The following is a 27281-nucleotide window of genomic DNA, read 5'->3' on the forward strand; positions in this document are numbered from 1 at the left end:
CAGGAAAAGACCACAACACCCTGTCTGCAAAGAGTGAGGTTGAGACAGCTGCTAAAGACAGCACACTGAAGACCCCAAAGAATCCCGCTGTTGTCATGGTGACACAATGCCAGTGCCTTGGTTTGCAGACTCTCTCTGGTCTTCGGACTAGTATAACTTTTTAAAAAGGAGGCAGAGGAGACAGGAACAGAGTCGCCAACTTTTTATATTGCCAAGTAAGGGCATTTATGGACAAAAAAATCCTCGTTTCATTACAAAAGTGTTGGAAAGGGACGGGCCCGATAAAAACAATTTTTTGAATTGAATAATTTAGCTGTAAGAAAAAAACCCTTGTCCTTTTTTTCCTCATTTCTCTGTAAACCAGCACAGGTAACAGCCTGCATTCAGGACAGTGAAGGGCAAAACACATTCCCAGTAAAATAAGGAACAAGATGACACCAGCTGTCTACCACTGGTATCTAAACTGAATAATTCACTAAGAACATAAATTAGAACTTGGAGGTATTTAGGGGGAAAAAATGTCAGTATCAATATTTTTCTATGAAATGACTATCTAATCTAGAAACCCTAAAATAAGCGCCTATAAAATTATTAGCATTAACAGAGTTCACAAAAGTAAACGGATACAAAATAAATATACCACATTATAGCAACATCAACAGAAATGTATGTCTCTGTAATTCCCTTTTAAAAAACAAATGGGGGGGGGCGGTTAGCCTTAATAGCCCAAGGCAAATACCACATCTAATTTAATTTCCTTTTCCTGAGGAAAGAGATTCCTTTACATGCTTTAAACTGAATGCAGCCTTACAAATTCCTCTTCTACATGCTTGAAAACTTTTTCTTTCCAGAGTTAAAAGCCTGTCAGTGTCTGCTCACCAACAAATAGTGGCCAATAACCAGTTTGCTCTAAGAAGGGAAACCAGGGCTAGTTTATTCAGCCGACAAAGAGGGCGATGGGATTGGAGGGGCAGCCTAGTGGATCACCTGAGTGTTTGTAGAGAGAGCACCTCACCCAGAGAAAAAAGGCCCCAGGTCCTCAGGGAGTCACTTGCTCTTTCTCAGCCAGCATCACCCAGTAGTCTGAGGTGACCAGATGCACATTACCCCGGGGGCCTGGTGGTGCAGCTTACTGGCCTGAGGTGAGCACAAAATTTATCTGAAGTCCCCTACTTCGTCATGAAAATTGATGTGGATTTTGCATTCTACTACCTTCTCCCTGACATACTGTTTCTTTAAAATTTAGAAATACTAAAAATTAATGGTTTAACTAATTAATGGTTGGCTACTATATTTGTGTCCCTGGGAGGGGGAGCGCGGTTTAAGCCTTGGCTTCCTATCCCCCCACCCCACCTCTGGACCCTCCTGGGAGACCCTAGGGCACAGACGTGGAGGCGCTGCAGCTGTGCCCGCACTGCACACGCGCCAGAAGTCACTTCTTAGCTCTTCGAGCTAACAGGCTCGACTGAACCATGCTCATAAAAAGAGGAGCCAGTGTTGGGCTTCCCTGGTGGCGCAGTGGTTGAGAGTCTGCCTGCCGATGCAGGGGACACAGGTTCGTGCCCCGGTCCGGGAAGATCCCACATGCCACGGAGCGGCTGGGCCCGTGAGCCATGGCCGCTGAGCCTGCGCGTCCGGATGCTCCGCAACGGGAGAGGCCCGCGTATCACAAAAAAAAAAAAAAGAGGAGGCAGTGTGAATACCAGGGCCCCCGCAGGCCGCTGTACAGGATGGAGAACAACAGCGGGCAGGCAGCACAGTCAAGAGGGGCGGCGTTTACAAGTGCCCTGACGGGCCGCATCCCAGTAATGCCCACAAGGGGCGCCCGTTCTCTGTGCTCCAAGGCCTAGGTCAGATTCTGACTTCCTGCCTGCCTGTGTCTCAGTTTCAAAGCCAGGGCACTTAGATGATCCCCAACCTCCTTCTCATGTACCAGGTGATAACAGCCTTCCCCCAAGACCTACTTTTTGCATTTTTGTCCATTTGGTTCAGTGGTAGATCCCTAGCCCCTGGTGGGACCTGGATGCATGTTTATTTAATAATCGAATGCATTCCAGTGAGGTGCATAATCATAAATGGGCCACCATATCTTGAGACACTTCAGATTGAGCCCCAAAGAATGACCAGAAGGAAGGAATCACCTCTGCTGCCATGTGACCACACCCCAACTGTGGCTGGAACGGGTTGTCTCCACCTCTGGTGGCACAAGCTTCAGAAAAGCCAGTCAAGGGGGTGCCCACCAGGGGGACTGAAAGGAGATCCCAGATACAGCTCGGAGTCCTTCCATATTTATTTCTGCTCACTTGATATGTACCTCTCCCTTGTCAACCTGGTACAACATGTTTATTTAAGAGGTAATGTTGCCTTGAAGGAATGTACCAGGCAATAAACAGCTTTTGCAGGCAATTAAATGCAGAAGTGAAATTGAGCTGCTGGTCAGTGGAACCAGCCATTCATCGTGAGTTTGTTCCAGTGTCACAAATGTTATTCCTGTTTCACAACATGACAGGAATCTATGATTGGGCCACAAATCTCCAGAGGCTGGAGACAGACCCAAAGCAATTAAAGCAGCTCTCAGCATGCATGCAGGGCATCAACACGAAAGAGCCTTGGGATTCTGGGATGCTGGCCCAGTTGACTGCTCTAGCTTTTTATTTTTTTTAACTAGGTTTTGTACTTAGTAGGTGCTCAATAATTATCTGTGGCTTGCATGACTTTATAGGGAGACTTACAGGAAATCTCAACTCTGCAATAAATGATTTCTTTTTGTAAATAATTCAGTACCCTCCCCACTAATCTCTAAGAAGTCTGGCTTTAAAAAATTATGACAATCTCCACTAGAGTCGAGTTTCTTTCTTTTTCTTTTTCTTTTTCTTTTTTTTTTTTTTTGCGGTATGTGGGCCTCTCACTGTTGTGGCCGCTCCCGTTGCGGAGCACAGGCTCCGGACGCGCAGGCTCAGCGGCCATGGCTCACGGGCCCAGCCGCTCCACGGCATGTGGGATCCTCCCAGACGGGGGCATGAACCCGTGTCCCCTGCATCGGCAGGCAGACTCTCAACCACTGTGCCACCAGGGAAGCCCCGAGAGTCTATTTTTTCTAGGAATCACAAAGGAGCTATTTGTTCTGAAAACTTTTCATGCTGCTCCCCCCAAACATGCTGTTACCCAAAGCAGCAAGGGAAGGAGGATAACATGAAAGTTATCGCTCTGGTGAAGAGTTAGAAGGGAAGTCAGGTCCTAGCAACAGAGTCAAGACAGTAGATGGAGGAGATGTTACCTAAGATTCAGGCCCTTCAGGTAGAGCTGGGGTCAGACCGGGTTGGGGGGAAGGTCCAGTGAGAGAGACCAGCTCACTGCCCTCCAGGTGCAGCTATGGGGCACCTTCCAAAAGGAGACAGGAAAGCATGGCTACAACCAAGAGAGGATCCCTCCCCTGCCCTCCCCAGGAGGCTTCCACCAGAAGGGGGCAAGGTACTGTCTGAAGAGCAGAGCCAGGGCGCCCTCCTGAAACAACAATAGCAAGGTCAGGGGGAGGCCCTGCCCCAGATCACTGTTCCCTATACCTCTGCCATAGTGACTTGGTGAAAAAGTGAGCTGTACAGTTCCTATCCCTTAAACATTGGCTGTAGGTATTATTTGTAGGTGTTTTCTATTTAATACTTCTTTATAACACACATCTTAATAAACATATTTTACGCCATAATCTTTGTCTATGCTTCCAGTTTTCAATTTCCTAAGTAGATCAAATTCTTCCCCATCCCTGATAAAAATTATTCTGTATACATTCATACTCTGTCCATATTCACACGTCATGGTCTTTCAACAATAACAAAAATGTGCATTATGTATACCCCACCTTATTACAAAGGGGATCGGAGGTAGCTAACTAAAATACAGATGAACAAAAGGCTGAAAATTAAATAGATTTCAGAAAAGAGTAGGGCCAAGAGAAAATAATGGTTAATGAAATAAATTCACAAGAAGTTAATATCAGTATAGCATTTGTTGGTACACACAGAAACTTCCACATACACTTCAGTCATTATGCTGCCTTATATATTCATGCAACAGTTCTGTGAAGGTGGTACTATGCCCACTTGACAGACAAAACAACTGAGTTTCAGAGGGTTAAGTATTTTCCTCAAGGCTACAAAACAGTTAAATCACAAGTTAGAATTGAATATAGAACTCCAAGCACCAGACTCCATGTGTCTCAAAACTCACAGTACTGTTTCCCTAAATCTACAGGCCTGGTTTCTGGACAAGGCTCTGTCATCAACTAGCTGTGGGTGCTGTGGGTGCTGAGCAGATCCCCCAGCTCCAGATCTCAGTCTTCCCTGCAGCAGGATGGGGGTGAAAGGGACCTCTGTAAGATCCATTTCGGTTCTGAACATCACTGGACTGACTGACCATCACTGGACTGACTTTCACCAGTCCTTTTGCAAAATGATGGCTTATATGGATGTTGGCTCTTCTATTTTTAACGTTAGAGTTTATTTCCAAGAGAAATAATTTTTGTGGGTGTGACTATAAGGTTGTAAATCAAGATCGGTACCAGGTCTGGTTACAAGATTAATCCACAGACTCGTAAAATGTCTGCAAAATAATCTGTTAGATGGGAATATATTACCAATGGTGAGACTGGCTAGGAAATAGATTGAGTCAGACTTAGAAGGGATGGAGTGGCCATGTGGTCAAGCCGCCTTATCTCAATTGTTTGGATCACCTTTCACGTTACACACACAGTGCAGGGGTGCCTACATATGCTTTATGAAATCACATTCAAAGAAAATCTGGGGGCTTCCCTGGTGGCACAGGCGTCAAGAATCCGACTGCCAATGTGGGAGACACGGGTTCAAGCCCTGGTCCGGGAAGATCCCACATGCCGCGGAGCAACTAAGCCCACGCGCCACAACTACTGAGCCTGCACTCTAGAGCCTGCAAGCCACAACTACTGAGCCCACGTGCCACAACTACTAAGCCCACGTGCCTAGAGCCTGTGCTCCGCAACAAAGACAAGCCCGCGCACCACAATGAGAAGCCCGCACACCACAATGAGAAGCCCGCGCACCGCAATGAAGAGTAGCCCCCACCCGCCGCAACTAGAGAAAGTCCGCGCGCAGCAACGAAGACCCAACGCAGCCAAAAATAAATAAAATAAAAAATAAATTTAAAAAAAAGAGAGAAGAAGAAAATCCGTACGCAGATTCCAAAAGCAACTTCCAAACTGCAAGGAATTCAGCATATTTTAAACACTAATGGCCAAGACCGAGAATTTCAGGGAAGTGTCAGGGGCTCTGTTCTCCACTATCTGAAGTGACCATACCTCAGCACTGTTCTAGAACTTTCTGCTTATTTTCTAACCTCCACAAGTGAAGAGAGACAATCAGAAGAGGGATCCAAGAAGACCCCCAATAAAAAGCAAAGGACACAGGTAGCAATTCCAAGCCCTAAAGAGCTAAAGAGGGTGTCAGTATTCGTACTTAACTGATGGCCGTCTCTGTAGCTCTGAGTCTGTTGCAGACCCAGTGTTAACCAGACAGTGCTGGGAAACACGCTTTGGAGCCAGACAGCTATAGATTCAAACTCCAGCTCTCCATTTGGTGACTGTGTGACCGTGGTGGCCCTCTGAGTCTCCATGTCCTCACCTGTAAAAAGGGGACAATACCATCTGCCTCCCAGGGCTGTGGGGAGGATTCACTGCTCCACAAATGGTAATTATCAGGGTGGGTGTTATTACTGACGAAGAGGAACAGGCATCAACCACAGTAGCAGAGAAGGACCTACTTCTGCAAAATAATCCGTTAGATGGGCATATATTACCGGTGGTGAAAACTGGCTAGGAAATAGACTTGAGCCCAGACCTCCTTGAAAACAAACTCTTATGTTAAATGAGGCCTCGGCTTCTCTCCTGGGCCTCTAACCAGGGGCCCCTTTCTCCAGTCTAGTAAGCGGTGGTTCTAGAGAAGGCGCCAACAGCATGAAAACTGCAGGCCCCCCACATGACTAAGAAAGTTTGGGTAACAGTTTTCCTCTCACCCTTGGCAGCAGGGGTACAAGAACTTGCCCTTAGGGGCATCTCTCCTTGTACACAGCGGCTGAGGCAGCGCTCCAAAACCAGGCAACGCTGCTGCCCAAGAGAATGTCTCCTCTTGGCTGTCCCTGGTCCCCCAGAGGGTGGACCTTGGCAAGAGACCTCCAAGGAAATCCAAGTCTTCTGCTACACCCTCCCCAGGTCTTCCAGGTGGAGTTAAGAACAAACATTAGTGTGTCAGCCATCTTACACCACTGGAAAGATCCTGACAGAGTGGGAGGGTAAATTAACTTAGAAGATTTCTGATGCAGCTGATCATGAGCTCTCTTTCTTTCATAAGACACTTAAGAATTTTCTTTCTCATCCTTTTCCTCATAAGCCAACAGGTTCAGAGACCTTCCCTAATTTCTCCTTAAAGGCTGGAAGTAGCCAGAAAACCAGGATGCTCCAGTAGTAGTCCCTGGCTCATGGGAGTCTGTAGGATGAGCTGGTTTTTAAGAACCATAAGATACTTCTTTCTCCTTTCTTAGAGGAGACACTCTAACAGAAATCAACCTAAAACCTGCCCCAAATCATAAAATCCAACTGGCACTCTGAAAGGCCTGTAGGGGCCCAGCTGGAAGATCCATAAATCATCGCATTTCCTTTACACTCATATCACCTCTCAGTTCCAACGTCTTTTTAAAAAGTCTGATTCTAAAATTAAAATGCATAGAAAACTTATGAAGATGATTAGCTCGGGGAATTAAAGCTGACACGTTAACATGCCTAGGAGGTCAGATCCCTAAGGCTAGTGTGAGAGCCCCAAAAATGGGGTGATGTGAATATCAACAACTTCCCCACATCTACAAATGCAAAATGGAATAGAACTGCTCTGAGGAAAACGTCAATGCACATTTTTTAAAAGTGAGTATAAGAAGGTCAATTACCCTAAACTCCCACATACATACATTGCATTGTGCTGGAATCAAAGCCTAGCTGGGAAAGCCCAAGCACAGTAAATGCATCCAAAATGAGAACAGTTCTCTCAAAATTGGTGTCTTACAGTTGGAGGGGGGCTTGGAGGAGCAGAGTCTAAGTGCTCATGCATGCACATTCCCACAACATGGTAATCCAGCCTGTGAATGCTTTCCAGGCCTTGAATCTGCTGCTGATACATTGGCATGATAGAAATGGTGAAAACTGAGGAAGCAGAACAGTGCTGAATAAACATTCCCTGATAATGCAAAATGCTTTGTTTTATCCCAAATAGTAAAAGCTCTTGATGGCACACTATTTCAGAAGCACATACTTAGCACATGAAAGACTGACCTCCATTCCCAGCTGAAAATGCTCTCCAGTTGGCCCAGCACAGCAGTGACCTAGTTCTTCTCTCACCTTCCTTCCATGCAAACATACAGATCAGAACACATCTCCCTTCCAGGGTCAAAATTCATCACTGGGATTACTGCCACCCAGAAGGCCACAACCAGCATTTTCTAAGCTGCTCTAAAGAGTGGGGATAAGGCTAGAGGAAACGGGGCCTCTTACATAAGCCACTTGTGAAGCTGATTCTGGCCAACTGGGTATTTATGCAAAATGACATCGAAGGATGAGAAAGGTAAAATTTGAAAACAGAAACAAATATAGCCATATTTCTTTACAACTCCTTGCAGTCAACCTCTGGGGTTAAATGATGTTATGGGTAGAGTGAAAACTTTCTACACGTTTTGCATAATGGCACCCATGTGTGCTGAGTTGGGCGTGCACGTCTGTGCATGTGTGCTTACGTGTGTGGTTTTCACATACCCAGTTCACTCCCTGCTAACATCTTACCTGCCACTGGTTTCCTGTCTGACCGGGCATATACGGGGCTGGGAGGCTCCGAAGGCTGTTCTTCACAAGGGAGCCCCCGAGAGGGTTTCCCATGTCCCCGGAGGGGGAGTCAGCGGCTAAGGCCATGGAGTACTGCGGGTAGTTGTACAGGTTGTTGTAGTAAGGGAACAGAGACGGCTGGTAGAAGCTGCTGTAGTAGGTGGAGTCGGAAACGAAGTCAGGTGTGTTCTCCACATGCCCTCTGCTGGTGACAGCAGGAATATCCTGGATGACCACCCGGCCCTCTACTAAGAAAAAACAGAAAGAAAGAAAAAGACAACATGGTATTAATATGGGGGCCTACAGAACTTTACCTCTAAACCTTGCCAACGTATGGCCTTCCTCCTCAAGATCCGCAGAGCTTTAGACCAAGGCACCTGGGCATGCTGCAGCTCCTGCGATCGGAATACAGCAGGGTTCCTATGGCTGGCGTAACTCTGGCGGCACAGCTGGCGGACCCTTGGTGATTATTTTTACTGAGAATACCAAAAACATTTTAGGCAGGGGTCTTTTTAATCACATAAAGCCTGACCAGGTCTAACTTCTACCTAGACATTCCTATCCTAATGTCAAGAAATTAGAGATCAAATCTAGTTAACTTGGCTGTCTGCAACAGTCTTACAACAAAATTAACTGTATTTCACTTTAAATAAAGTAATAAAAAATCCTAGTGCCCTTTCTATGTGTATGTCCACACAGATATATCCGAGAGCCAAAGCAAGAGGCTAAGAGTTTAAGAAAACACTGCTTCCTTCACTTCCTTCTAACCGTTGATACTGAATCCTGAAGTCTGGACAATGGTATAGACCCTGGGAGACAAACTTCTGTAAAAGGTCAGTTAGTAACTATTTTAGGCTTTGTGGCCATTCCTCTGCAGAATGTACAGGCTGCTGCGTGGTTGTGTTGCAATAAAACTTTATTCACAAACACAGGCAGTGGGCCAAAGTGATCCGCAGGCTGAAGTTTGCCGACCCAGGGTCTAGATGTTAAGCTGTCAATTCCAATAAACAACTGAATGGACTCCTACGTCATCTCTCCAATAGACATTTATTAAACAATGTTCTAAGAGTTGGCCAAGTGCCTAAAATGGCTGCAAGGTATCAGGTTGCCCCTGCCCACTGGGAGTCTACAGTATAGGATGGACGACGGGATTACAAATTATAACAAGGACGCTCATACAGGAATACCCATAAACTTTTATGGAAACTCAAAGGCTGGAAAGATGACATGCAACCTAGAAAGGAATTACAGAGACCGTCATAGAAAAAAACTGCACCTGCGCTGTACTTTAAAAGAGGAGCAGGAAATAGGTGAAAATGAGAAAAAGAGAGTACTGAGAACAGGGCAGCAAAGACAAAGGGATGGAAGCAGGAAAGTGGGAGGGGACCTTGGGAGTGATGGACAGGGCTGTCGCGTTAAGAATTGTGAAAAGGGCAAAAGAGGGCCAGTCTGACAGGCGGGCTGCAGCCAGGCGAGGGGAAGCCTCAGGCCAGCTCTCTGAACTCTTTCCAGGCTGTGGTGGGAACCACTGAGGATATCTGAGCAAGGGGCACAGAGGATCAGAGCTATGCTTTGGAGTGGTTCAACTGATGGCAATTCTTAAGACAAGCAAAGGGAAGAGAGCCCAGAGGCAGGGAGAGCCACCAGGCAGCCACTGAAGCAGTCAGGGAGAGACTCAGCAGACTGCAAATACCAGAGACACGGTGGGGAGATGAGCTCAAGAGAACTGCAGGACTGAGGGGCATCAGGACGCGAGACGCAGGAAAAGCCAAAGAGGAAGAGCAGGAGGCCTGGGGTGGCAGCAGAGATGCAGGTGGTAAGTCTGCTTCATCACGCCAAGGGGCCAGAGGGGCACGGACATGGGGGAGAGGAGCCAGGCCGAGAAACTCGACACCTGCGCTCATGAGAGAGGCTGAGGTTAGAAGCTGAGATCCAGGAGTCACCACGGGGAGATGCTGGCTGCATCCGGGAAGAGGAGGGAGCTGTTACGGAAGAGTATGTTCTGAAAGGAGAAAAGAGCGCCAAGGCCAGAACCCTGGAGAATGGAGGAGAGAACGCAAGGCCACAGAGGACAAATTCGACAGGGAAGGCAGAGGGGCAGGCTGCAGTGTCGACCCGGCTAAGAGATCAAGCAAAATTAGTTCTGGAAAAGACCCATAGAGGGCTGGGTCTTTAGGGCCCTGTGGTTTTAGCACAGTGTTGGAGAAGCAGAAGCCTTCGAGAGATAAAGGAGCAAGTGAGCGATGAGGAAGCAGATGAATACGGTGAAGAGCCTTCTCTCTGATGGTGAACAGCCTTCTGTCTGGTCGGAAGGGACGACCCAGTGAGCAGCGCTGCCGTGCATCCCCCGTGCTGAGCACACTGCGGGACACCTGGGGGTAAATATTTGCAGAAGGGATCAATGAAGAGTGTTTTTTCAAGTAGCCTGTCATCAAAATAAATACGAGGAAAAACTAGAAGCTCCAGGGAGTAATAAGATATTGTTATTTCATTTTTAAAACACAGAGAAGGGCTGAACACACATAGGCAGGGAGAAGCCTGTGGAGAGAAATTCCCAGGACTAGCAACACGTGGCCCAGAGCAGGTGCTCGGAAAGTGTCCTCTGACTGAATGTGGGGAAGGCATGACTACACGTGCATGCTCTGGAAGGTTTGGGAGAGATCTACAACAAAATGTGTTTCTACAGCCTCATTTTATAGTCAGCACTGAAGTCTCTTTTCTCTGACGGGGTAGCAAGTCCGTCCACCTAGGGCTCCTGGCGATGCATTGTCAGGGCCACTCTCTTATTATACATCTCTTTCCTTTCTTCTCTCCTCCTCTTCCCAGCTAACAAGATGAAAAGTTCCAATTCCATCCCTCTACCTGTGTCAAGAGAAGGCACCTGCAATTCTTTCCTCCTGAACTTTCCCACTGGTCTATCTCTTATTTTAAACACCAAGGTAGTGGCAAAATAGATGGTTTTCTGTATCTAACTCTTTTGTTTTCAATGTCATGTCTTTATGTTAACCTGATTACAAAAGCAATACAAGTTTCACAAAAAATAATAAGTTATATAGTTATTTAAATCAGAAAAGGAATGAGTGACATACTCTTACCACCCAGTCATAAGCATTAGTGGGACATCCGTATACAATCTCATAGGCATTTAGGAAGGCATTGTAGACGTTCATCCCCATCCCTGCAGTTGAAAAACACTGGATAGCCCTAGGGCCTGCCCTTCAAAAGCAAACTTCTTGATAAAGAAAACAAAATACAGTAGGAGGCAAAGAATGAAACAGAAACCCAAAGACACGAGCATTCTCAGATCAGGACACAGGTTCATGAATTTCTACATCATAACTTTAGTCAGGACCATTAATCAGGCCTCAGTTTACCCAGAAACAAAATGTTGTCAGTCAGAATCCTCAAAGTACCAAGAGCATGGCTTCAATAAATTTCAGAGTAAACCTCAAATAAAATGCTACATCAGGTCAAAGCAAGGATTTGTTTTGCTACAGATGACTGTAATTAATTAAAATGCGATCACTTTTCTACTTACCCATATTTTATTCCCTCTTTCAAATTATAATGACCTTTAAGAATAAATTAAGATATATGTTGGAAAAGTTTCGATTCATACTAGCATTTAAATAAACAATAAAAATCATTTGAGCTTTATGAGTAAATGCCTAAATATTTTAGACTCTTTAAATGTTTAAGCACTCTCAAAAAGTGACATTTTAAAAAGCACTAGGAGAGGGCACCCATTCCAGGGACATGTGGAACTACCAAATGCTTATTTTATAAACCACCAAACCGTATTTTAAAGCTCCAAATTAAAATTCCTGGTCAATGTTCAAAACATCTTTATGCCTCCCAGCCTTTATGTGCGTGCTACCAGTAAGTGGAAACTTCCCAAGGCTGAAATAAACATCCATCAAACTATGTGTCTAATCCAGTGGTGCTCAGAGTGTGGTCCTTGAATCAGTGGCATTGGAATCACCTGGGAATTTGTAGAAATGGATATTCTCGGACCCACCCCAGACCCACTGAATCAGAAACTCTGAGGGCTGGCCCAGCAACCTGAGTTACAACAAAGCCTTCAGTAGGTTCTGATGTGCTCAAAAGATGGAGAACCACTAGTTTAAAGATTCAAAGCAACTGCTCTATAAATTATCCCTAAAAATATGTGACTCCTGACTGCATTATTGTGACAGCCCTGACTGGCTACCAAGTAAGAGCATACAAATGAATTCCACTGAATAAAGACGTTGGGCTTCTACAGAAATCACTGCAGAGCTTGGATCACAAGCTGTGGGTACTGTGTGTATACTGCTGCCAGATGGTTCTGATTTTCATGGCTCACACCCAGGCTTTCTTCATTTATTCTAACCACAAAAGCTTAATTCACCCTTTCAAGTGCTAGTATAGTGACAAACTATACTATTCCTCATAAGGCTTCTGGACTATCAAGAGGAGCAGGTAATGCAGAAATCATTTACTCTTGATCATAAGGTGTTTTTTTTGTTTAGTGTGGCCGATTTAAAAAAAAATTTTTTGTTTATGTGGACCATTTTTTTAAAGTCTTTATTGAATTTGTTACAGTATTGCTCCTGTTTTAAATGTTTTGGTTTTTTTTGGCCTCGAGGCATATGGGATCTTAGCTCCCCAACCAGGGATCGAACCCGCACCCCCTGCATTGGAAGGCCTGGACCGCCAGGGAAATCCCCTTAAGGTGTATTTTGGTACTTATATTTGATTACTTCATTATTTATCATATAACAACTGTCCAAAGCTTTGCTCTAGACATTGTAAAAGGCACAAAGAAATATTCAAAATGTTTCATTTCTTCTTAAGAGGGTCCCATCTATTCAGGAAAATTAGGTGTAGACCGAGACTCCTACAAGTAATGATCCAATGGCCACGATGACAGTATAGGCAGATGTCACCATCAGCAAAGGCAGTGGAGACGTGAGTCAGGATGGAGGTGATTCAGAGATGGTGAGGAGGGTGGCGAGGCAATCGAGAGAGGAGAATAATATCAACAGGATAATGCAGGAGGAAAAGGACAAGACGTGTTCCAGGGACAGTGACCAGATGAGCCTGGCTGGAGTGTAGAGGTCACGTCAGGGGACAGCGGATGCTGAGACTGGAAACTTACTTTTGGGACAAACCGTGCAAGGCCTTGCATGTGAATCCCAGCCAAGGGCTTCTGGTTGCCCCTCAAGCTCTAGGGAGTCGATGAGTTTTCAAAGCAAGGGAGTAACATAAAAATGTTTTAGGAAAATCAGTCTGATGCAAGCACAAAAGAAGGATCTAGAAGAAGGATGCAGAAGAACAGACTAGGCTAGAACAGTCTCTTCTAGATATGTACGTGGTCTATAGACTAGAATGGAGAGGCTCTTGAAATTCTCCAGGCCAGAAGAGGTAACTATAAGCTCGCACAGGGAGCCTGCAGTAAAGGGGAAAAAGGAACGGCATGAAAATTACTGGCATGCCTGGTTTTCTGGGAAAATCCCCCTTCAAACAACCACGTTACGCCACTAACACCTGTCATCCAGGGACCAGGGAGGCCGCCCAGCTCCCCTTTCAGGTCCTTGCTCCACTGCTGAGTGATCATGCTTTACTCACTCCAGTTTGAGAAGGAACGTGTAGCTCTCGCCCAGAGTAAGAATACAAGCAGGATGTGCCACCTCTCTAACCTCTGCTACAGCAGAATTCCCCAAAGAGTAACTGGAGACAGTCTCTTCACCACTGAGCTGCTAAGTCACGCTAAGTGTCACTATAAACTGACTATAAACCTGAAAGATTTCCAACTCACAAGCCACAAAATATATAAAGCATACAAAATTTGAAATAGGATGTGTGTGTGTGTACTTTAAGCCACAAGGCCAGTATGACTAACTACAAAGACCAGAGCAGTATACTGAAAAGCAAACGCCTTAATGAGTCTGCTGAAAATTCTTAAGCTGGATCTCACTCTTTATTTTTCTAGAATAAAAACTGGTCAAGGTGACTTAACAATGATATTCATAATAAGAGAAAGTACAGTGGCACTGTTCCAGGAAAATGGGGTTGCTCCTTAACAGGAATTATCAACCCCTAAGTCCTCTGCCAAGATGCAAATGAAAGCACGAAGCCAGCTGTTTTAAGTGTTGTTACTTATGACTGGAATAGTCCTAATGTCTGCTGTAAGGAAGAAAGATCAGCAGGTTTGGATTCAACAACTAAGAAAGGAAGCAGTGCCCAGAGAAGTACGTTATCTGGAAAAATGACCAGCAGCAATCATCCAACAGAGACGTTTGCAGAGACGTTGCCTATAGAATCGATGTCTTCTTATTGCAATGGTCTGATTTGTGGCTCTGTACATTTATTTACCTTCAACACGTCCCATTCTTTGATAAGGCTTCCCAATCCCTCTGCTACTTTTTTTTTTTGCACTAACATATGCAGCGTGAAATATGATTCACTCCTTCCTGAGAGATCAATACCCACACATGATAAATACCCTTATTGATCCTGCAGTGTTATTATATGCTGGTCTCTGGGCCCATGGCATATTAATAGTAGTTAACCAGTCATTCATTTTAAGGTATGTGAAGGTTTTTTCTCCCACTCTTGTCTGGTGTCAAGATCCCCAGAGTTGTTGCACTTTGTGTCCTTTATGTGCAAACCTGAAGCCATACTCCCTTTTCAACGACAAAACCAAACCCCACAGTTTTCTATATGAAAGATCACATAGGAAACCAAAATTTATGATTCACAGCAATCTCAAGTAAGTGGTAGATTTATGTGTACCGGGTTTTATTTTTCTTCATAACCCCATCCCTTGCATGGTGCCTGTCCTACTTAGCTTCTAGTTTTAAGTGTTAAGCAGGCAGAATTGTGCACTGCTACGTCCAAGATCTCAAAATTACCCACCAGCTACTAACATGTTGTGCTGAGTGGTAGGAAGGTACAGCAAAAGTACAAGTCATTGTCCCCATTCTTTTTTTTTTTTTTTAAGGAAAATTAAGGACTTAAGAAAAGACAATGTTGTTTGATGACATGTCATGGAATCTGGAGGAAACAGTGGGGTGCTGCTCGCTGGAACAAGTTGGAACAAGGTGGCTTCCTCAGCTCCCTGTTTTTGTTTTTTTTTTGTGGTACGCGGGCCTCTCACTGTTGTGGCCTCTCCCGTTGCGGAGCACAGGCTCCGGACGCGCAGGCTCAGCGGCCATGGCTCACGGGCCCAGCTGCTCCGCAGCATGTGGCATCTTCCCGGACCGGGGCACGAACCCGTGTCCCCTGCATTGGCAGGCGGACTCTCAACCACTGCGCCACCAGGGAAGCCCTCAGCTCCCTGCTTTTAAGCAGTCTTCACTGCAGGGCAACCCTATGTCCAGACTAATCAGCTCCTGATATTTCCTAGATTTAGGGAAAACTGAGCAATCAGCCTCAGGACTCTTCCCCTACAAGGGAAAGAACCCAAAGGGAGACGCTGATACATGGGGAGAAAAGTCGGTCTGTGAGCTGATGCCTGGCCCCCTGGAGCACTCGTTCAACTCCAAGAAGAAAAGCTCACCATCCTGACCAAGGGATTGGGTGGGTTTTCCGAGCTAAAACAGAGCTAGCGCAGGAGAGGCCTGATGACTGAGGCGACAGCGTGCCTACTGTTCACACCACTAAGTGTCGACCGTGATGGTGGACGAGGGGCATCATCACAGCTGCCACCTTCCCCTGATTCCGGAGAAACAACTCATGTTCAGAGCACTGAGCACTAAACTTACTGAGCGCCTATGTGTGCGAGGCAACCTGCCGCACTGTGGGGGACAAAGACGTACTCCTTGACGCTGCAAGGCCCAGCAGTAAGGGGGGATTCTGAAACACACACACAGAAGGAGAGACTGACTAAGGCTATGGGAAAACACAAAAATTGTGTGGCCAGGAGGGCGAAATTAAGTCCACCCTTCAAAGCACAAGTTCTGCTGATGCTGGCTCATTAACATCACTCTCCACTCTGAACCACAAGGCAGAGAATATGTTACAGCCCATTTCTCCTCTTTCCCAAGGAATTTTTTTTTAATGTAATTTGATCCTGGAGGAATGCGTCAAGGTCACTTTTCTTTGTAGGGTGAAGGCTTTGCATAACAAAGTGAACCTGAGGTTGGCCTTTAAAACCCAGAGAGGCTTGTTTCAAACGTGTGTGAAAGTCAGTGTGGGATGCAAAGGGATCTGGGGGAGACCAAAAGGTGGGGGGGGGGGAGGGAGGGAGAGAAACAGAGAGAAAGAGAGAGAGATGAGCATGACCAGATCAAAGAAAACAAGCAAGAGATATGGAGGACGATGGAGAAAATAAAGCAATTCAGGCCTCCCAAGGGAGCTGCCGAGATTTGAAACATGCTGCCCCGCAGCCACTGAGAAGCTCAGTGAGTAACAAGCACATCTATTGTGTGCAGCAGCTCCCAAAGTGCTGGGCAGGGAATGCCCAGAATATAAGCAAAAGCCTAACCCTGCCCTAAAGGAGCTTTCTCTCTGTGTTGATGAAGAGCAAGGGAGAATTTAAGGGATCAGAGAAGGTTTTCCTGGTAGAAGACTTTTAAACAAAGGAGGAGAAAGGGCTTCCCCGGTGGCGTAGTGGTTGAGAGTTCGCCTGCCGATGCAGGGGACACGGGTTCATGCCCTGGTCCGGGAAGATCCCACATGCCGCGGAGCGGCTGGGCCCGTGAGCCATGGCCACTGAGCCTGCGCGTCTGGAGCCTGTGCTCTGCAACGGGAGAGGCCACAACAGTGAGAGGCCCACGTGCCACAAAAAAAAAAAAAAAAAAGACAAAGCTGGAGTGGCAATTCTCATATCTGACAAAATAGACTTTAAAACAAAGACTATTACAAGAGACAAAGAAGGACATTACTTAATGATCAAGGGATCAATCCAAGAAGAAGATACAACAATTGTAAATATTTATGCAACACAGGAGCACCTCAATACATAAGGCAAATACCAACAGCCATAAAAGGGGAAATCGAAAGTAACACAATCACAGTAGGGGACTTTAACACCCCACTCTCACCAATGGACAGATCATCCAAAAGGAAAATAAATAAGGAAACACAAGCTTTAAATGATACATTAAACAAGATGGACTTAATTGATATTTATACGACATTCCATCCAAAAAAAAACAGAATACACATTCTCCTCAAGTGCTCACGCAACATTCTCCAGGATAGATCATATCTTGGGTCACAAATCAAGCCTTGGTAAATTTAAGAAAGCTGAAATCGTATCAAGTATCTTTTCTGACCGCAACGCTATGAGATTAGATATCAATTACAGGAAAAGATCTGTAAAAAATACAAACACATGGAAGCTAAACAATACACTACTTAATAACCAAGAGATCACTGAAGAAATCACAGAGGAAATCAAAAAGTACCTAGAAACAAATGACAATGAAAACATGATGACCCAAAACCTATGGGATGCAGCAAAAGCAGTTCTAAGAGGGAAGTTTATAGCAATACAATCCTACCTTAAGAAACAAGAAATATCTCAAATAAACAACCTAAACTTACACCCAAAGCAATTAGAGAATGAAGAACAAAAAAATCCCAAAGTTAGAAGGAAAGAAATCATAAAGATCAGATCAGAAATAAATGAAAAAGAAATGAAGGAAACGATAGCAAAGATCAGTAAAACTAAAAGCTGGTTCTTTGAGAAGATTAACAAAATTGATAAACCATTAGCCAGACTCATCAAGAAAAAAAGGGAGAAGACTCAAATCAATAGAATTAGAAATGAAAAAGGAGGAGTAACAACTGACACTGCAGAAATACAAAAGATCATGAGAGATTATTACAAGCAACTATATGCCAATAAAAATGGACAACTTGAAAGAAATGAACAAATCCTTAAAAATGCACAACCTTCCGAGACTGACCCAGGAAGGAATAGAAAATATGAACAGACCAATCACAAGCACTGAAATTGAAACTGTGATTAAAAATCTTCCAGCAAACAAAAGCCCAGGACCAGATGGCTTCACAGGCAAATTCTATCAAACATTTAGAGAAGTGCTAACACCTATCCTTTTCAAACTCTTCCAAAATATAGCAGAGGGAGGAACGCTCCCAAACTCATTCTATGAGGCCACCATCACCCAGATATCAAAACCAGACAAAGATGTCACAAAGAAAACTGCAGGCCAATATCACTGATGAACATAGATGCAAAAATCCTCCACAAAATACTAGCAAACAGAATCTCACAGCACATTAAAAGGATCATACACCATGATCAAGTGGGCTTTAGCCCAGGAATGCAAGGATTCTTCAATATATGCAAATCAATCAATGTGACACACCATATTAACAAATTGAAGGAGAAAAACCATATGATCATCTCAATAGATGCAGAGAAAGCTTTCAACAAAATTCAACACCCATTCATGATAAAAAACCTCCAGAAAGTAGGCATAGAGGGAACTTTCCTCAACATAATACAGGTCATATATGACAAACCCACAGCCAACATCGTTCTCAATGGTGAAAAACTGAAACCATTTCCACTAAGATCAGGAATAAGACAAGGTTGCCCACTCTCACCACTATTATTCAACATAGTTTTGGAAGTTTTAGCCACAGCAATCAGAGAATAAAAAGAAATAAAAGGAATCCAAATTGGAAAAGAAGAAGTAAAGCTGTCACTGTTTACAGATGACATGATACTACTATACATAGAGAATCCTAAAGATGCTACCAGAAAACTACTAGAGCTAATCAATGAATTTGGTAAAGTAGCAGGATATCAAATTAATGCACAGAAATCTCTTGCATTCTTATACACTAATGATGAAAAATCTGAAAGCGAAATTAAGAAAACACTCCCATTTACCACTGCAACAAAAAGAATAAAATATCTAGGAATAAACCTACCTAAGGAGACAAAAGACCTGTATGCAGAAAATTATAAGACACTGATGAAAGAAATTAAAGATGATACAAATAGATGGAGAGATAATACCATGTTCTTGGATTGGAAGAATCAACATTGTGAAAATGACTCTACTACCCAAAGCAATCTACAGATTCAATGCAATCCCTATCAAACTACCAATGGCATTTTTCACAGAACTAGAACAAAAAATTTCACAATTTGCATGGAAACACAAAAGACCCCGAATAGCCAAAGCAATCTTGAGAAAGAAAAAAGGAGCTGGAGGAATCAGGCTCCCTGAGTTCAGACTATACTACAAAGCTACAGTAATCAAAGACAGTATGGTACTGGCACAAAAACAGAAATATAGATCAATGGAACAGGATAGGAAGCCCAGAGATAAACCCACGTACATATGGTCACCTTATCTTTGATAAAGGAGGCAAGAATATACAATGGAGAAAAGACAGCCTCTTCAATAAGTGGTGCTGGGAAAACTGGACAGCTACATGTAAAAGAATGAAATTAAAACACTCCCTAAGGGGTCTCCCTGGTGGCGCAGTGGTTGAGAGTCCGCCTGCCGATGCAGGGGGTGCGGGTTCGTGCCCCGGTCTGGGAGGATCCCATGTGCCGCGGGGCGGCTGGGCCCGTGAGCCATGGCCGCTGGGCCTGCGCGTCCGGAGCCTGTGCTCCGCAACGGGAGAGGCCACAGCAGTGAGAGGCCCGCGTACGGGAAAAAAAAAAAAAAAAAAACACTCCCTAAGACCATATACAAAAATAAACTCCAAATGGATTAAAGACCCTACTGTAAGGCCAGACACTATCAAACTCTTAGAAGGAAACATAGGCAGAACACTCTATGACATTAATCACAGCAAGATCCTTTTTGACCCACCTCTTAGAGAAATGGAAATCAAAACAAAAATAAACAAATGGGACCTAATGAAACTTAAAAGCTTTAGCAAAGCGAAGGAAACCATAAACAAGACAAAAAGACAACCCTCAGAATGGGAGAAAATGTTTGCAAATGAAGCAACTGACAAAGGATTAATCTCCAAAACTTACAAGCAGCTCATTCAGCTCAATATCAAAAAAAAACAAACAACCCAATCCAAAAATGGGCAGAAAACCTAAATAGACATTTCTCCAAAGAAGATACACAGATTACCAACAAACACATGCAAGAATGCTCAGCATCATTAATCATTAGAGACATGCAAATCAAAACTACAATGAGATATCATCTCACACCAATTCGAATGGCCATCATCAAAACATCTACAAACACATTGTAAAGAAATTATACTCCAATAAACATGTTAAAACTTTTTTTTAAATCTACAAACAATAAATGCTGGAGAGGGTGTGGAGAAAAAGGAACCCTGTTGCACTGTTGGTGGGAATGTAAATTGATACAGCCACTATGGAGAACAGTATATAAGTTCCTTAAAAAACTAAAAATAGAACTACCATATGACCCAGCAATCCCACTCCAGGGCATATACCCTGAGAAAACCATAGTTCAAAAAGAGTCATGTACCACAATGTTCACTGCAGTTCTATTTACAGTAGCCAGGACATGGAAACAACCTAAGTGTCCATCGACAGATGAATGGATAAAGAAGATGTGGCACATACATACAATGGAATATTACTCAGCCATAAAAAGAAATGAAATTGAGTTATTTGTAGTGAGGTGGATGGAACTAGAGTCTGTCATACAGAGTGAAGTCAGTCAGAAAGAGAAAAACAAATACCATATGCTAACACATATATATGGAATCTAAAAAAAAAAAAAATTGTTCCGAAGAACCTAGGGGCAGGACAGGAATAAAGATGCAGACACGTAGAGAATGGACTAGAGGACACGGGCAGGGGGAATGGTAAGCTGTGACAAAGAGTGAGAGAGGCATGGACATATATACACTACCAAACGTAAAATAGATAGCTAGTGGGAAGCAGCCACATAGCACAGGGAGATCAGCTCAGTGCTTTGTGACCACCTAGAGGGGTGGGATAGGGAGGGTAGGAGGGAGAGAGACGCAAGAGGGAGGGGATATGGGGATATATGTATATGTATAACTGATTCACTTTGTTATAAAGCAGAAACTAACACCATTGTAAAGCAATTATACTCCAATAAAGATGTTTAAAGAAAGAAAGAAAGAAAGAAAGAAAAGAAAAATAAGATTGTCGATGTTTGTCTTTGCTTCTGCATGTCCCCAATGGTGATCTGAAGAGAAGGACTAGACCCTTAAGTAAATGTGAAGAGATAAAAAGCCACATTATGTCTGGTATTATTTCACATGGCTTTTGTTCAACCCAAGATTATATACCCAGATCAATTTAATACCCCTGGTTTTCAGTTGGGTATTTGTCCTATAAAATGTTTCAAGTCATCAAGAACAGTACCTTAACCAACTGCTGAGAAGGACTGGGTCCCCCAGGAACAGAACCTGCCTCCAAAACAGCAGCTCTCACCCTGGGCTGCACGGGGTAGCGTGGAGGGTAAAATCCCTCAGGACCAGGCCACCCCCCAGACCCTTTACATTAGAGCCTCTGGCTGGGGACCCAGGCATCAGAAGTCTTCAGAGCCGCCAGGGTGACTCCACCAGCAGGGCGACAACTGCTTTAAACCCACCAGAGGTTGGTGTTTTAGCACCAGGAACTCCCACTCCTATACCCTATGGCAGCAACTCCGAAAATGTGTTGAGGCCCCGTGCCCACACCGCCTCTTCAAGGGTCCATGAGGTCAAAAGTATTTCCACAATAACGTAAAGCTGCTATTGGCCTTTCTCTCTGTGTTGACACTTGCACTGATGATGCAGAAGCAATGGTGGGGAAAACGTGGTTCCTTAGCAGGAATCAAGGCAGTCCAACCAAACTGCACTGAGAGTCACTGTATTCCCTACTGCTATGAAGTAAAATAGTTTTAAATTTTTATGTCAATTTTGCTTAAGATGCCCTTGATAAAGCAGGAAAAAAATTGATTAAATCTCTACCTTTGACTGCATTTTATTATCATGGTGTCCAAGTGGGAAGGACTCACAAAGCACTTCTGCTGCTTTGTGCTGATGTTTTCCTTGGAGGAGGCGCTTGTGTAAATGTTTGAATGAAGAGCCAGGCTCATTGCTTTTTTTTTTTTTAAATGGAACACCATTTACTTGAAAGAATGACTGATGACAAACTACAGTTACTGAGACTTGGGTATTTGGCAGACATTTTCTTTAAAATGAAAAAAGTGAGCCTATCACTTCAAGGAAAACAACTCAAAGTATTTATTGCCAAAACGTTGAGCTTTAGTGTAAAACCCATAATTCTGGAAAACTTACATCCACCATCATGACCTTGACAGCTTTCCAAACTCAAAGAGCATTCTGACAAAATCAGCAGTGACATTAAGGAGTGGGATTCTCTGATATCTCATAATGAAATGTCAACATTTGGAAAATCTGCACAATTCAGTGAACAAATATTTTCCAAATGACCAATGCATGACATTACAAAATAATGCATGGTTGACAGATCCATTTAAAGTGCAAGATGGATTTTAATTTAACTGAGTACCAAAAACTCATTAGCATGGCTTCAGATCCACACTGCAACTAATCTTTAAGAAATTATCACTTGTCAAGTTTTGGTCTATTATCAAAGAATAGTCACAGTGATCCCAAAAGACTCTTCAAGCATTTCTCTTCCTTTTCCAACTATTTATCTATGTGAAGCTGAACTGTCTTTCATGTATTTCAATCAAAACAACAGACTGGGGACTTCCCTGGCGGTCCAGTGGTTAAGACTCTGCCTTCCAATGCAGGGGGTGCAGGTTCGATCCCTGTTCGGGGCGCTAAGAAGGATCCCACATGCCTCATGACAAAAAAAAACAAAACACAGTACAGAAGCAATATTGTAACAGATTCAGTAAAGACTTAAAAAAAAAAACAGACTGAATGAAGTACATATGGGAACTCAGCTGTGTTCTATTAATAAGCCAGACATATAAAAGATATTTGTAAATATGTGAAACAATGCCGCCCTCCCTCACTAATTTGTTTTGGAAAGTATCGTTATTTTTCATTAAAATATGTTAATTAGGTTAACAAATAATAGATTTACTATTTTCAAGGAATTAACAAATGTATTCTTTTTTTTTTTGGCCGCACCGCGCGGCATGTGGGATCTTAGTTCCCTGACCAGGGATGGAACCTGTGCCCCCGCATTGGGAGCATGGAGTTTTAACCACTGGACCGCCAGGGAAGTCCCAACAAATGTATTCTTAATTTCTCAGTTTTAGTTTCTAATTCAATAAATACTGATAGATGTAATTCACATAAACAAAAGCTCTTTGAGGTCCTCAAGAATTTTTTTTAAGAGTGTCAGAAATTTGAGAACCTCCATATCGCAGGCTCTTCTCTTTCCAGGAGGATGGATTTCAGAGCGATTGGAGTCAGTGTCTCATCCTGAGCTGGCACACTGAGCTGCTTAGTTAGCAGTCAGCAGGAAAGGCCCAACTGGATGCCTCCTGGTTTACCCCTAAGCCAGGGACATTTCTTTCAGTAAAACAGGCATTCACCACTACACAATGCGGCCAGGCAGCAGAGCCTCGGGTTGAGAGCACCAACCCAGGCTCCCAGGTCAAATTCTTGATCAGATCTGGAATCTACAGCCCTGGGACCTTGGATCCGTTAATACTTAAGTCTCCGTTGCCCCAGAGTCTATATATGACATGGGGTTAATACTGCTACTTACACCACAGAGGGCGAAAAAGGCTCTGACGGTGTCAGTGTTCGATAAATGTCAGCCGTTGTTGTCATCACAGTCACAACACAGTGAGAGCGTTCTCTGCCATCAAGCAAGAGAGCCACCAAATTATCTGCCCCAAAAAAGGTATCCTTGCTCCCAATGCTCATCTTTGAGGGACCGCAGGAGGCCTGGGCTGCACCTGGCAGGGCTTCCTGAGTACAACTGAACTTGGAAAGGAGCAGAATCCTCCGCTCCTGGCCTTCTCTGAGGTCAGACAGTAGCCTTGAATGCAGTCGGTGTGATATCACTCCCCACAGTCATAATCAGGAAATGCGGGAACAATCTGTTTCTCCCACAAGGCAATCGTGACAGGCTATTTTAAACGTCAAACACAAACCTGGCGCCAGGAAAGCAAACAACCCCTTCGCTTGTGTACCTGCCTTGAGCCCTGAGCCATCTCTACTTGTGAGACAAAACCAGCAGGTGGAAAAGGGCTGACCTTCCTTTCCAACCGCAAATCCCCGCCTCCTCGTGTATTCAGTTCAGCTTTTGATAAGTGTAGCTACTTCAGTGCTTCCCTTAAGTGAGACAGGGATTTTATTTACATGGGGCGGGGGGAGTGCTGCAGTTCCAGGGCTGCACTTTTAGCTCGCTATAAAGTTAATGCGTTCTTCAGTGTTCATTCCAGGCAAGACTGTGGGGCTATGTGTTTTCTGCCACCCCCAAAAGGCCATTATCTGTAATTGCCCATTACCGTGCATAATTATTTCTCCTAGCTTGGTCTATGATCTCCAGGGCTGCACACTGTTACAGCTAACTGCCCCCTCTTACCAAATCTGTGAAGGAAGCTTTACTGACCTTTAGTACTTTGCATGGTATATTCCAAAGCCGACATTAGAACGGTTTACAGGCAAACTTATCTCGAATCTGGAATATTTCAGATCTCCTCCAGATGTACCTTTCCCATCTCTATGGAGTTTTCCCTCCCCTCAAATAACAAGAAAATAAAGCACAATCAACTCTCCATTATGTGAGGGCTGATAACCCAAACTGGGAATTATCTGGAGCCCTTTATCCTCCCTTTTCTTGGATCTGGCTGTTTAACTACATCATGCTTTTTAAAGACTGCTACTGGGAGAAGGTGGAGATAGGAGAGGGAAGAGAGAGAAAGAGTAAAACTTACAAAAATTTAAAAGTTTTAAATTCAATATATATGCTCCCACTTTTAGTGTTTTTTGAGTGGGAGGAGGAACTGTGTTCAAATCAGTTATTAAGATGAGATTTCGGGATTCCAGGTGCATTGGAAGTACTAATTCTAGAACTGACATTGGGTGACATAGGCCAAAGTGTCCCCTTACATTTACCTCACTTTTCAACATTAGCAGGGAAAGAGGAGAGGGGCCGAGGATTGCTAACTATACACGCAGATTGCCGAAATGCTTAGCCATCCTCTGGCATTTCTGTGTCTTCTCTGCTGCACCACTCAGGTGTGAGAGTGGGAGATGTGCCTCGAAGCTGTTATAATGTCCACACACAAAAAGCTGGGAATGAAACCAACCCACTTTTGTGTAGTCACTAACTACCACTGCACCCAAGACCGCCCACCAGAATCTCCTCAATGGGTAACACCCTTCACGTGTGCCATCTGGATTTCCCTTCTGCCTTCCTTCCTTTTGAGTAAAGCTCCTCTGAAATGAAAAGAAGGTGATTCTAAAAATAATCACTTGTCCAACCTTTCAATCATCATTTTTACCAAAGTCAGGTAGGGGAAACGACAGAGAATTAAACCTAGCAGTTTTCACCAAATCCGACAACAGGGAAGGCCTAGGAAGTAATGTTATCCCTTGTTTCGATACCTGGAGAAGTTCAGGTGGTAAATCTAAGGATGTGTGTGCAACTGGCAGCAGAACCCCGTCTGAGACCTCATATTTCACCACCAAGCTGTGTCATTAAGGGTAAAGGAAGCTGCTTAAATGTGGCCAATGAACAGCTTAAGTTAAAAGACATCTGTTCCTACTGATGATTTCCTGGAGAAGAATATAAATGACTACTAACTATGCACATGCTGGCGTGGAGATGAATCAAACACCAAGGTCAAGACAGTTCTCAGACTCCAACAACAGAGACCAGAACAGGAGATGACATTTCCATTGGGAGATGTCAGGCAGGGCAGGGGCTGTGAGTTGTGATTTGGTCCAAAGGCACACCATACTGTCCCAAAGCCCCTAACTTGTGGCTCTTCTGACTCATCCTTGAAGCAGCTCGCTCCAACCCTGGGTCCTGGTTTAGCTCTGCAACTGTGGCCTCGTTGCCAGCTGCTGCCAAAACAACCGTGTTGTGCTGTTCTCAAAGTGTGTACACAACTCACTACATACCAGGTGAGGTGATCGCCTCCAAGCTTGGTTTTCTCTTCATAGCTAACTGCTCCTGTCACTAACCGCAGGGACAGGAAGGCAGAGCAAAACATGTCACACTTGCGATGATTCCTGCCTCCCAATGTAGGGCCAGAACCCGAATTCCCAGCCTCTGTGCAGTCAAGGCCTAGGCATGTGAAAAAAGTGCTGCCCATAAGGTCTCCCAAGTTAGACTTCAACTGCAACAATGCCCTTTCTTTCTGGTGGGGGCTAGAGCCAGAAACCTGTGGCTTTATAAAAAGAAACGAAACTGAGCTATTTGTAATGAGGTGGATAGACCTAGAGTCTGTCGTACAGAGTGAAGTAAGTCAGAAAGAGAAAGACAAATACCGTATGCTAACACACATATACGGAATTTAAAAAAAAAAAAAAATGGCATGAAGAACCTAGGGGTAAAACGGGAATAAAGACACAGACCTACTTGAGAATGGACTTGAGGATATGGGGAGGGGGAAGGGTAAGCTGTGACAAAGCGAAAGAGAGGCATGGACATATATACACTACCAAACGTGGGGTAGATAGATGGTGGGAAGCAGCCGCATGGCACAGGGAGATCAGCTCGGTGCTTTGTGACCGCCTGGAGGGGTGGGATGGGGAGGGTGGGAGGGAGGGAGATGCATGAGGGAAGGGATGTGGGAACAGATGTATGTGTATGACTGATTCACTTTGTTATAAAGCAGAAACTAATAAAAAAAATAAAATAAAAATTAAAAAAAAAAAAAAAAAAAAAGAAACCTGTGGCTTTTTAAAAAAAAAGATGGATGGACTGATTGATTGATTGATTACTTATTTATTTTGGCTGCTCCGGGTCTTAGTTGCAGCACACAGGATCTTCGTTGCAGCATATGGGATCTTTTGGTTGCAGCATGCAGACTTCTTCTTAGTTGTGGCATGCTTGCAGGATCTAGCTCCCTGACCAGGGATCGAACCCAGGCCCCCTGCACTGGATGTGCAGAGTCTTACCCACTGGACCACCAGGGAAGTCCCAAGAAACCTGTGGCTTTTGATAGTGGCAGAAACAACAGGTGCAAGGCCCTGAAGGCTCTGACAACTTGGGATACACACATGTACATGAAGACACACATGCATATACATACATACACACACACACAGATATATCTGTATCTACATATCAGTCAACACCCTAACCACAAAGAAAGCTGCATCTTAACTGAAAGAAATGATTACCAAGAGTCAGTCTGGGCCTGTCAACCAAAATGTTATCATGGTGACTAAGAAACAGCATGACAGAAGCTATATGAGTGGCCAAGTTCTTACAACTACAATCACAGCTGCATTGCGTGCGTCTTTATTTTCCTCATCCAGTGGCCTGTGTCATGAAGAT

General features: G+C 44.2%; 1 protein-coding gene across 1 annotated transcript in view; it reads right to left on the reverse strand.

Moving 5' to 3' along the window:
• The window catches only part of DMRT1 (doublesex and mab-3 related transcription factor 1), a gene marked incomplete at both ends in the record, with an annotated part of 100870 nt that overhangs the window by 52774 nt on the left and 20815 nt on the right, over window positions 1-27281 (reverse strand). The window contains one exon of the mRNA XM_082625963.1: window positions 7850-8136. Within this exon, the coding sequence (XP_082482089.1) occupies window positions 7850-8136 (287 nt within the window). The remainder of the gene's footprint in view (window positions 1-7849; window positions 8137-27281) is intronic.

This window comes from Mesoplodon mirus (assembly GCF_964341445.2).
Source record: "Mesoplodon mirus genome assembly, chromosome: 1".
In the NCBI taxonomy this organism is placed as follows: domain Eukaryota; kingdom Metazoa; phylum Chordata; class Mammalia; order Artiodactyla; family Ziphiidae; genus Mesoplodon; species Mesoplodon mirus.